At 46.0% G+C, this 12364-nt stretch overlaps 1 protein-coding gene across 1 annotated transcript in view; it reads right to left on the bottom strand.

Annotated features, from left to right (window-relative positions):
* Nucleotides 1–11431, bottom strand: part of ighd (immunoglobulin heavy constant delta) — a 790210-nt gene extending 778779 nt beyond the window's left edge. Inside the window, exons 1-2 of the mRNA XM_079864368.1 lie at nt 11355–11431; nt 10943–11243 (exon numbers count right to left, since the gene is read on the bottom strand). Coding sequence (XP_079720494.1) covers nt 10943–11243; nt 11355–11400 — 347 coding nt within the window. The 5' untranslated portion in view covers nt 11401–11431. The remainder of the gene's footprint in view (nt 1–10942; nt 11244–11354) is intronic.
* Nucleotides 11432–12364: the final 933 nt, after the last annotated feature.

The following is a 12364-nucleotide window of genomic DNA, read 5'->3' as shown; positions in this document are numbered from 1 at the left end:
TGATAAATGAAATATTCAAGAAACTTGTATTATATTCAGTTTGTGTATTTCCAAACAGTCTGGTGTGGAGAAAATATAAGAATTATTGCACAGGTCCCCAGACAATTTGTGGCACTGTGTATTTCGTGCACAATAATATACCGCTGAGTCCTCAGTCTGAAAGTTTTGACCTCGTAAGAAAACTGTGTTGCTGGAAGTTTCAGCTGTGAAGCTGATCTTATTCTTCATTGTGTTGCTGGTGCCTGTATTACCAGAACTACAGAACCAGCCTATCCATTCCATCGCTTTTCCAGTTAACTGTCGTATCCAGTTGGTACAGTCACCTCCTGACGCTGAATATCCTGTAATCTTGCAGCCGATGGAAAATGATTCCCCAGGTTTTACCACCATTAGAGCAGGCTGATTCAACTCAATGCAATTACCACCTGGGAATATCCATTTAAAAAATATTGTCATTGATTTAATTGAGTTATGCACATTGTCACCAAAGTATCTCTCAAATTAACCTGGACTGATTGTATTTTAAAGAACAAGCATCTGAAATACATTAATAAAACAGTATAGTGTTACAGTGTTGATTCTGATACTCACTGAGCGCAGTAGATAAAATCATCACCAATAATATAAAGTACATGATTCTGTCTGTCTGAAGTCTCTCAGATGGGACCTGTGACTCTCCACCACAGGACTTGAAAAGCTCTTTATTGTGTCTGTATGCTCCTGTTTACATAAGGAAGGAGATTTGCATCAATGCTTTTTAGTGAACAAATTAAATTAAAATGACAACCCTAAAATGAAAATGTCCCTAAATAAAAATAACAACATTGCAGTCTATTTTGCTTATTATAAATGAGTCATTAAAATGATCAAATATCTTCTGTTTGTTTCTTTTAGACAGCGGTTTTATAAAAAATTATAACAAGGATGATAAATCTAATTATAGAAATTCCATCTGTCATTATTCAGCGCATGAACAATTTACAGATCTCAACGCAGCACTACAGAAATACAATTTTGGTGTACTTTTATCCTTATACTTTTTAAATAAATGGGCAAACATATCCTGTGGCACTTATTGCATTGATCAAGCTGTTAATTAACTGATATTTTATAAATAAGTTATTACTTTTTATAAACACACTGTAACAGATCGGTGGCTGTAATGAGCGCACAACGCAGGAGAATCCGAGCAGTAATTTACTAAATCCAACAGAACCATGTAGGAAAACACAGGATCAACAAGAATGCACAACCATGTAAATCAAAAATGTTTACAATACCAGACAATGAACTAAAGAAAATGACTAAATACACTGTAGGGCTATGCCAGGCCAGTAGTTGGCGAGGTCACTTTGAAAAGAAACACTACTTGGCCTATAGACTGAACACGTAATACGCATGCGCATAGCGCCACAGTTTTCACATATTTGCATTTTTGTAGTTTACACTGAGATGATAACTGTATCATTTTCAAAAACTTGCACCTTCAAACGTGGTTTCAAATGGCCCTTAAAACGTGTTGTCGTGTTGTTAGTTGAAAACGGTGTTGTGTAAATGGCCCCAAAGGAAAAAGTGAATACAGAAACTACACTGAAACACAAAGTCGAGAACCGATTTTATGATGAAGCTACTCTAAAGGCCTATTTATACTTCTGCGTCAAACTGCCGCCGTAGCTACGTCGTTGGCTGTGTGTAGCGCGCGTACCCTACGGCGTACCCTGACGTGCACCTCTCCAAAAATGTAACAATGTGTCAATTCTACGCGGACACAAGCGCTGTGATTGGTCTGCCAGAACCCCTCCCTCGGGGTTTCACAAGCGCCACCTCTTGGAAATACAACAGTACATCTGGATCATAAGTGAAGTCAACAGGAAAGGAAGTGGTTTTTGTATTGCTTTGACCCTGAACTCATTCACAGTGACGCTCTAGCACAGTAATACACAGCAGTGTCTTCAGTCTTGAGGCTGTTCATCTGTAGATACAGTTTACTGCTGGAGTCATCTCTGGACACTGTGAACCTTCCCTGGACCGACTGGGAATATCTTATAGGAGAACTGGATGTGCCAATAGTTGCAATCCACTCCAGTCCTTTACCGTGACCCTGTCTCACCACAGCAACATAGTAGCTGCTGAATGTAAATCCAGAGGCGGTACAGACCAGCCGAAAAGATTCACCAGGTCTTTTTACCTCAGCCTGAGACTGAGTGAAGGTCTGACAATGGATATCTGTGGAAGAGAGAGAAAAAAACTTAAGAGTCAGCAAAATGTAAACTTGCTAAAATTATATATGCATTCATAAATTATTATTTATGAATGAGTTACAGACCATGTAAAAACAGAAATATCAGGATTGAACTGATTATTGTTGTCATTGCGGATTATTGCTGCTCCTCTACAGGAACCACATACAGTCAGTGAACACAGACACACTCCACTGGTACAAAGCACTTATGGGAAATATGCATCAAAGTTTTGCATAAACTCCTCCCCCAGTCTTTCATTGCTTGTTACCTTTGTTTGTGAAAAACAGAAATTTGTAATATATGAAGAGTTCCTGTTCAGATGCAAAAGCCTCTAAGTGCCATCTGAAATTTTCTTCTAGAATGATCATTTTTATCAAGCTTTTATATTTAAGTTCAGAAATTTTACTTAAATGGCAATGAAGAATACCTATTAATTGTAATTTAAGTGAAATTACTGAACTTAAATATACAAGCTTGATAAAAAATGATCATTCTAGAAGAAAATTTCAGATGGCACTTAGAGGCTTTTGCATCTGAACTCTTCATATATATTATATATATATATATATATATATATATATATATATATAGACCCTTTCCAAAAAATTTGAATATCATGGAAAAGTTTATTTATTTCCATTATTCCATTCAAATGTTAAACTTCCACAGATTATAGATTCAGGGCCCACAACTTAAACGATTTAAAGTATTTAGTTGTTTATTTGTATATAATTTGGGCTTCCAGCTCATAAAACCCACGAAAACAGGATTTCAAAAAATGACATGAAATCACACAGTAATTACACAGTGATACCATGGTCATTGAACCAGGTTTTGCTTATTTTGGCAGTGTGGGCAGGTGCAAATCCTGCTGGAAAATGAAGGAAGCATGAAGTGCTCTGAAAATGTCCTGGTAGACGACTGCGTTGACTCTATAAAGCACAGTGGACCAAAGTCCTCTTTTCTGATGAGAGCAAATTTTGCATCTCATTTGGAAACCAAGGTCCCAGAGTCTGGAGGAAGAATGGAGAGGCACACAGTCCAAGATGCTTGAAGTTCAATGTGAAGTTTCCACAGTCTGTGTTGGTTTGGGGAGCCATGTCATCGGCTGGTGTTGGTCCACTGTGCTGTCCACTCAACGCAGCCGTCTACCAGGACATTTTCAGAGCGCTTCATGCTTCCTTCAGCAGACAAGCTTTATGGAGATGCTGACTTCATTTTCCAGCAGGATTTGCACCTGCCCACACTGCCAAAATAAGCAAAACCTGGTTCAGTGACCATGGTATCACTGTGTAATTACTGTGTGATTTCATGTAATATTCTAATTTTTTTAAATCCAGTTTTCGTGGGTTTTATGAGCTGGAAGCCCAAATTATGTACAAATAAACAACTGAATACTTGAAGTTATGGAATTAAGCTATACTCTAAGGCTATGTTCACACTTAGCGTCTTTTTTGACAAGAAAAAGTTGACAACGACGTTTTTTTAGCAAAAACAAAACGCTGGCAGCGTTCGGTTACAAATAGCAGCCGAGTGGTCTTTTGTTGCTATAACAACAGCTGCAACAGTAGCCTAGTGCTGTGTGATGCAAAAAATGTCGAGAAAGAGAAAGTTGGCTCTTGCGTTGGCTTTTGAAGTTACCGGGGAGGAGAATGTCGGTTCACAAAGACGTTTGTGGGTGCACGACATTATACGGGGAAGGAAACGTACTCGGTTACTAACGTAACCTCGGTTCTCTCTAGAAGAGGGAACGAGTACTGCGTAAGATATCTTACGCTAGGGGAAAATCCTTTTTCCGCGAGATATTGAAGCCAAAAATTATCCTTAATTTTGTAATAATGCAAAACGCGTTGCGGCAGCATGCAGACATAGGCGAGACAGCTCGCGCGCCTATTGGCTGCTCTGCGGCAACTGCAGCAGCCTATCGAGCGAGGCCTGGCGTGACGCCAGACCCAATCAGGGCACTTCGCGCCCGCTGCGTCACGTCCCGCCGAAATGGGCGTGGTCTAGGCCTATAAATACCGCTCGCAGGCAGCTATTATCTGGTTTTTCATCATCGAAGCAACCAGAGCGTGTGCATGCACGGCAAGATACGCAGTACTCGTTCCCTCTTCTAGAGAGAACCGAGGTTACGTTAGTAACCGAGTACGTTCTCTTACGAGAGGTCTCTCGTACTGCGTAAGATATCTTACGCTAGGGGACCCAATGCAAAACGCTGTGCATGCTGAGATCTGACACCAAAGACCCAAGGGCGAAAGCCCGGGGTACATATAGTGCACAATCACTCAGGGAACTCACAGGGAGTCCAGGAAGAGGGAGGGGCGAAGCCGCACTCTTCCACATATGGTAGCGTCGCTGAGACGCGAATTTCATCATACAGACAGGGCGGGGTACGGCCTGAACTGATGGGGGAATGTGGGTCTTACACAGTTTGCCCAGGCACATCTCGTGCTGCTACTTTTTTTACTGTAGAACATTGAGCTGTGCTCAGTAGACGCAGCATTCTGAGCTGATCGCATCAGGTCAGACAATACTGGTAAACTTAGACCGACAGCAGCCTGGCCTGCAGGGCGGGAACCTCTAGGCTATAAAACCTTATAAATGTAGACGGGGAGGCCCAGCCTGCCGCCATACAAATATCTTGCAAGGCAATCCCACTTGACCAGGCCCACGGAGAGGCCATGCCTCTCGTGGAGTGCGCTCTGACACCCAACGGGCACTGCATGCCCTTGGAGGCGTATGCCAGCGCTATAGCATCAACTATCCATCTGGATAGGCTCTGTTTCGACGCGGCTAGTCCCTTAGAACGTCCGCTAAACGAAACAAAGAGCTGCTCCGTCTGTCTGAAACCAGACGAGCGAGACACATCGCTCGTAAGCTCGTAATGCCCTGACTGGGCAGAGGAGGCTCGCGTCTCTTTCCTCATCAGGGACCGGTAGGGCTGACAGGGAGATAACCTGCGCCTTAAACGGTGTGTTGAGAGATTTCGGAACATAACCGTGCTTAGGTTTGAGTATAACTTTTGAGTCATTAGGCCCAAACTCCATGCACGCCGCGCTCACAGAGAGCGCGTGCAGATCCCCTATGCGCTTCACCGAAGCGAGAGCCAGCAAAAACACCGTCTTTAAAGACAGGTGTTTCAAATCGATTGACTGTAAAGGCTCAAATGGCGCACCTTTCATGGCTTCCAGAACCGTAGAAAGATCCCATACGGGGACTGAGGGAGGTCTGGGAGGATTCAGTCTCTTAGCCCCTCTAAGGAAGCGGATGACTAAATTGTTCCTTTCTATTGACTGACCAAGCGTTGTTTCTGAGAACGCTGCTATAGCTGCCACATAAACTTTGAGCGTGGAGGGGGCCCTGCCCCCATCCAACAGCTCTTGTAGGAAGGAAAGCACCTCCGCCACACCACAGTCTGTGGGTGACACACCACGGGCTGTGCACCAGCCCGAAAACACTGACCATTTCGAGGAATAGAGTCGTCTCGTAGACGGAGCTCTAGCCTGCGTGATCGTGTTTAATACTCCTTCAGGGAGTCCAACATGTACCCGTTGATGGCCCAGACATGAAGGGACCACAGTTCCGGGTGAGGATGCCAGATCGAACCGTGGGCCTGTGAGAGGAGGTCTCTCCTCACTGGTACTGGCCACGGGGCAGTACTTGCTAACTGCATCACGACTGGGAACCAAGGTTGGTTTTTCCAGAACGGTGCCACCAGCAGTACTGAGCATCCTTCTTCCCTGATCCGTTCTATCACCTGAGGCAGGAGAGAGACGGGGGGAAAAGCATAGAGTGGGCGGCGGGGCCACACATGGGCCAGCGCGCTCCTGCTCTTTGAGAAAAATTCCTGACAGTGAGCGTTTTCTTGAGACGCAAACAGGTCTACTTCCGCTCTGCCGAATTTCTTCCACAGCAGTTGGACTGTCTGTGGGTGTAGAGACCACACGGCGAAACTGCAGCGAATAGCCTCTTTTTATAATGTTCAGCACCCACTTCGAAACCCCGGGCAGCTTTGCCCATGCGTCTGCATGGATAGCTAGGGGTTGAATACGAAGCGCGCTCCGCTCGCTCAGCGATGGAGAAGCTTCGGCGTGCTGCAACACAAGCATCGCGCTCGTGACATTTGAGGCATGGGGCGCGCTGATAACAGCGGGCAGATTGCCCGCGCTCGACTCCTCTGCGGTGGTCAGCCGCGAGGGGGAGGGCTGGGCGGTTCCCGTGGGAACTGTCATGTCTATGTGTGGATGTGGGCGCGGGACAGCGGGCACATTTATCACACCGAAAACATCGTTCGCTTGCGTGAAGCGAGTGCACGTTGGTTTCGTTTTTACAGAAACCGTGAGACATGCACAAAGCGGGGTTAGTGGGCACTGGGTAGTGGGCACATTCACCATGTTTGAAGCGCAACCGATCTGAGTCGGTTTTATGTGCGCGAGCCCTGTGTGACAGGCTGTGCTTGTGTGTAGGGATGGGCACTGGGCAGTGGGCATTCTTACTACACATGAAACACCATCGGCCGTGGCCGGGACACCAGAAAATACACTCTTTTGGGGATTTATCTGGGTAGCCGTGAAAACGGCATTTGTGTGCAGGCAAGCGGGTGACAGAACCGACTTGTTGGCTGCAGAAAACACTGGAACAGTCACATTTGCTGGAACTGGACGAGCGAATAGCTTTGGTGTGAGTCTGGCCGCAGCGGGACTTAAACACCGTCGTTTTCCTAGCTGTGCTAGGACGACTTCGCGGCCTCGGGCTTCACCGTAATCCTAGGTCGCGAGCCACGTACAGCGGGGCGGCGACCGGATGAGCGGGAGCGCGGTCTCGCGCTTCGGGCCTGGCGGCGCTGTGAAGTGGAGGCAGTGGACGGTGGCTGTGGCTGTGAGCTCTGAGCAGACGGTTTCGCACGGCCTGCTGCAGAGCTGGAGCGCTTCGGGAGGAAGTGCTTCATAGCCTGTGACGCTTTCTGTACCTCTGCGAATCTCTCCGCGAAATCCTTGACGGAGGATCCAAAGAGGCCTGTGGCGGAAAGCGGGGCGTCGAGGAACGCGGTGCGCTCAGACTCGGCCATTTCCGAGAGCGTCAGCCAAAGATGTCTCTCAGTCACGGTGAGAGAGGCCATATTCCGTCCAATGGCTTGCGCTGCAGACTTAGTAGCACGGAGAGCGAGGTCCGTGGCACTCCTTACACAGATCGCGTCAGGCCCTTCCTCATCCAGCTTACGGAGGAGATCGGCCTGGAAGATCTGAAGCGTTGCCATGGTGTGCAGCGCTGACGCAGCTTGCCCAGCGGCGGAGAAAGCGCGGCGGAGCAGGCTTGACGTCGTGCGGCAAGCTTTAGAGGGTAGGGCCGACTTAGCACGCCGTCCAGCAGAGGGCGGGCATAAGTGGGCCGCTATCGCCTCTTCGACCGGCGGCAGCGAAAGGTATCCTTTGTTCTTGGCATCGTCAACAGCGGAGAATGCCAAAGAAACAGCAGGACGCACTCTAGCCGAATAGGGGGCGTTCCAGGACTTGGCGACTTCTTCGTGTAACTCAGGAAGAAAAGGCGCCGGTCTGGACGCAGGCGAAGCGCGCTCCCCAGGCAGGAAAAATCCATCCAGCCGGTTGTGAGCGGGCTGCTCAGGCGAAGACCACTCGAGGCCGAGGCTCGCCGCGGCCTGTGCGAGTACTCGCATGAGCTCCATCTCGATGGACGCTCTCTTGCCTGAAGACATGCGGGCAGGGGGCGCGGGGTCCTCAGAGCCCGCCCAATCCTCACTGCCTGACGCCAGGATGGAGCAGGAATCATCCTCTCCCAGCAGGGCTTCCTCATCCACGATGTCAACGGAAGCGGCGGCAGACGGCGGCCGCTGTCCGTCAGGAAGCGAGGCTGACGAAGCCGGGGAAGCAAGCGGGCGAACCGGCGAGCTTTGGCGGCTGAGGGAGGGTTCCGGGACCCGCTGGGCACGGCGCTTTTTACGGCGCGACGCCGCGGCGGGCGGGGGAGCAGTCTCGGTGAAGAAGGCTAGGCGAGTCCTCAGAGTCGCCATTGCCATCAGCTCGCAGTGAGGTCAGTGAGCGCGAGAACTGCATGTTCCTCACCCAGGCAGGAAACGCAAACCACGTGGCGGTCCCCGTCGCTGAGTGTGGCTCTGCACGAGCCACAGGAAGGCATCTTTAAAAAGACGCTAGCTCTTTTAGAATGTGTGTCGCGGCGGCGACACACACACACAAAAGTACAGTGTAATAAAGGGAAGGATATAAGCGCCGGAAAGCGCAGCAGGAAGGCAGGAAGGCGGCGCGGCCAGCGACTTCAGTGACTCGTCCCGCTGAAGGTGCTCTCTCTCAGACGGCGCGGCTTCTTCTCTGGCTCCAGCGATGCGTGTGCTTCACTTGAAGGATGAAAAATCAGATAATAGCTGCCTGCGAGCGGTATTTATAGGCCTAGACCACGCCCATTTCGGCGGGACGTGACGCAGCGGGCGCGAAGTGCCCTGATTGGGTCTGGCGTCACGCCAGGCCTCGCTCGATAGGCTGCTGCAGTTGCCGCAGAGCAGCCAATAGGCGCGCGAGCTGTCTCGCCTATGTCTGCATGCTGCCGCAACGCGTTTTGCATTACTACAAAATTAAGGATAATTTTTGGCTTCAATATCTCGCGGAAAAAGGTTTCGATTTTCCCCTAGCGTAAGATATCTTACGCAGTACGAGAGACCTCTCGTAAGACAACTGTATGGTGCTCAATTTTTTCTTGTTGTTTTTGTTGTTATGGAAATGACAGGTCTCGCTACTCGCTTGTCATTGGTCAGCTGTCAAAAAGGCGCTTAACGTAGGGCGTTCTTTTCAGAAAAGTTGAACTTTTTTCAACTTAAAAAGACGCTCTGAGCTGCAGAAAAAGACGCCGGCGGTGGCGTCTAAAAAAGCGCTCAGGACTTTTTTGAAAAAACGGTTTACTCCATAGGGTTATAATAGTTTTGAATAGTTTGAAAAAAGACGCTAAGGTCGTGTGTCCACCAAAGCGTTTTTACTCGCGGCTGGCGTGTTTTTTCAATTGTTTTCAATGGGAGCGCCGCGTTTTTAAAACGCCATGAGCGTAACGAGGCGCTGAGCGTCTTTTTCACGCTGAAGCGCTGAGCGTTCTGCGTTTTTTACTGGTCGCCGAGAGTTGAAGAATGTTCAACTTTTGGTAAAACGCAGCGCTCAACACTGTCACTTTTTACCCAACCGTCCAATCACAGTGGAGGAGGGGCGGGACTAATACCACACCGACCAACCGCGTCCGCCCGCCACATGATTCTGCTTGTACAACGTCAACAGATGACAACAACAAGCATAATAACGGAACAAAATCAAGAGCCAGATAAAATACATTACATTGTATTGACATTTTAATATAGAATCAACACAGAAACAAAATATGTTTGAAATGAGATACTAGTAAGACTTTCACGGATATTCCGTATCATAACAAGCAAAGTGTCTCGGTCTCAACCGTCTCAACTGAAAAAAAAACGCTGCGCTGCCAAAACGCTCTCAAGCACCCACAGCTGAGCGTTTTTAGCAGAGCGCCAAGCGTTTTCAGCTGGCTAATAACGCTTTGGTGGACACACGGCCTAAGTGTGAACATAGCCTTAGGCTGCTGTTGTATGAAGAATTATTTATGTTTCTTCAGACTTTCAAAATTGTACTGTCTGTTTCTTGGTCAAGAAGACAAAAGTTCATTGAGTGATGCTCAAAAAAGGCAACTAAGACTGCGTGGCAAGAGCGCCACCTCTTGGAAATACAACAGTACATCTGGATCATAAGTGAAGTCAACAGGAAAGGAAGTGGTTTTTGTATTGCTTTGACCCTGAACTCATTCACAGTGACTCTCTAGCACAGTAATACACAGCAGTGTCTTCAGTCTTGAGGCTGTTCATCTGTAGATACAGTTTACTGCTGGAGTCATCTCTGGACACTGTGAACCTTCCCTGGACTGACTGGGAATAGTAGATCTCATTGGATCTGCCAATAGTTGCAACCCATTCCAGTCCTTTACCGTGACCCTGTCTCACCACAGCAGCCCAGTAGTAGCTGCTGAATGTAAATCCAGAGGCGGTACAGACCAGCCGAAAAGATTCACCAGGTCTTTTTACCTCAGCCTGAGACTGAGTGAAGGTCTGACATTGGATATCTGTGGAAGAGAGAGAAAAAAGACTAAAAAATCAGAAAGATGTAAAAAAATAAATAAAATAAAATAGACCTGTTGTAGTGTGCTTTCTAAAATAATTTATATTGTTGTTATTATTTAGAAATTAACAAACCATGTAAAAGTAGTAATATCAGGACAATAACTGAACTGATTATTGTTGTCATTGCTGTTTGATTCTCGTCTACAGGAACCACATACAATCAGTGAACACGAACACGCAGAAATATACATCACAATTTTGCATGAACTCCTCCTCCAGTCTGTCAATGCTTGTTTGTACCTATGTGTATGAAAAACAGGAATTTGTGTACACAAATATATAGAAATAATGGTAGGAAGCAAAAAAATTATTTGTTGCATAAATGTTTCAGAACGTTTCATAAATGTCATAAATGTTAAATGATTATGGCTATTTAATATTTTTAAAGCATTTTTTTTGATTGATGAAAAGTGTGGATAGATGTGTGATGAGGGATGGTATATCTGATTGATGTGTTCAGGTTCTTGTACAGAACTGTGTCTTGTTTAATCACTGTGTTTGTCTTGCACAGTAATACACAGCAGTGTCTTCAGCCTGAAAATTCTTTCCCTGTAGAAACACTGTGTTTTTGGACGTGTCCTGCGTGAAACTGATCTTGTTTTTTATGGAGTCTTTAATATCACTGCTACCACCACTGCAAAGATATCCCAGCCATTCCAGTGCTTTTCCAGTGGGTTGACGTATCCAGTGAATACAATAGCTTGATTCTGAAATCCTGCAGGAGATGGAGAATGACTCTTGAGGTTTCACAACCAAAGATGGAGGTTGAGTGAGCTCGACACAGTAAACACCACCTGAAAATAACAACGGAAGAATGTGTTATTAATTATGCCTAAAAACTTTTGTTAACAGTTATAAAGCTTATTTCATTCCCTTAGTATAAATAAATCATCAGTGAAGCTCACAGGATGCAGCTGCTGCCAGCAGTATAAGAGCTGATGAGAGGATCATGATTTGAAGTGAATGCAGCTTTATTACACCTACTGATGCACAAAGCAGATACTCTTCTTTTATATAGAGAGCAAGTATTGAATTTGCATACAGCTCTTCGGTTGTCCAAGATTTTGTGATTGGTCATTTATTCGGTAGATAATAATTGCTTTCCACAAAAGATAACAATATCTGGGACCACATAAATATGAAGAAAACTGGAAAGATGCATTATAGTCAAGTCAAGTCAAGTCAAGTATATTTGTATAGCGCTTTTCACAATACAGATTGTATCAAAGCAGCTTCACAGTATTAATTTAAAATAATACAACAAGGTTTGTTTCTAGTGGAATTTATTGATAAAATCAAATTAGATATCCCCAGAATATCCCCAGAATATCCCCAACTGAGCAAGCCAAAGGCAACAGTGGCAAGGAACCGAAAAACTCCATCAAGTGACCTAATGGTGTCCTAAAACTCCATCAGGTGACCCAATGGAGAAAAAAAAACCTTGGGAGAACCCAGGCTCAGTTGGGGGCCAGTTCTCCTCTGGCGTTTATTAACTAGAGGCCGGATTGTAGTTTGAACTGTAAGATTAAAAATATTATATGAATGCCTGGCTGAAGAGATGCGACTTTAATCTAGTTTTAAACTGGGAGAGTGAGTCTGAGCAACGAACACTATCAGGAAGGCTATTCCAGAGTTTTGGAGCTAAATGTGAAAATGCTCTCCCTCCTTTGGTGGTTCTGGATATCCTAGGTATGACCAAAAGCCTTAAATTAAGTGATCTTAAAGAGCGCGATGGATTATAGGGCGATAGAAGATCCGTTAAATAGACTGGAGATAAGCCGTTTAGGGCTTTATAAGTCAGTAGCAATACCTTGTAATTAATACGGAACTTTATAGGTAACCAATGCAGTGATGATAAAATCGGTGTTATATGATCATATTTTCTTGATCTAGTAAGAACTCTAGCGGCGGCATT

Source organism: Squalius cephalus (assembly GCF_949319135.1).
Source record: "Squalius cephalus genome assembly, chromosome: 1".
In the NCBI taxonomy this organism is placed as follows: Eukaryota; Metazoa; Chordata; class Actinopteri; order Cypriniformes; family Leuciscidae; genus Squalius; species Squalius cephalus.
The sequence above is the reverse complement of the archived record's forward strand: the minus strand, read 5'-3'. Positions and strand labels throughout refer to the sequence as shown.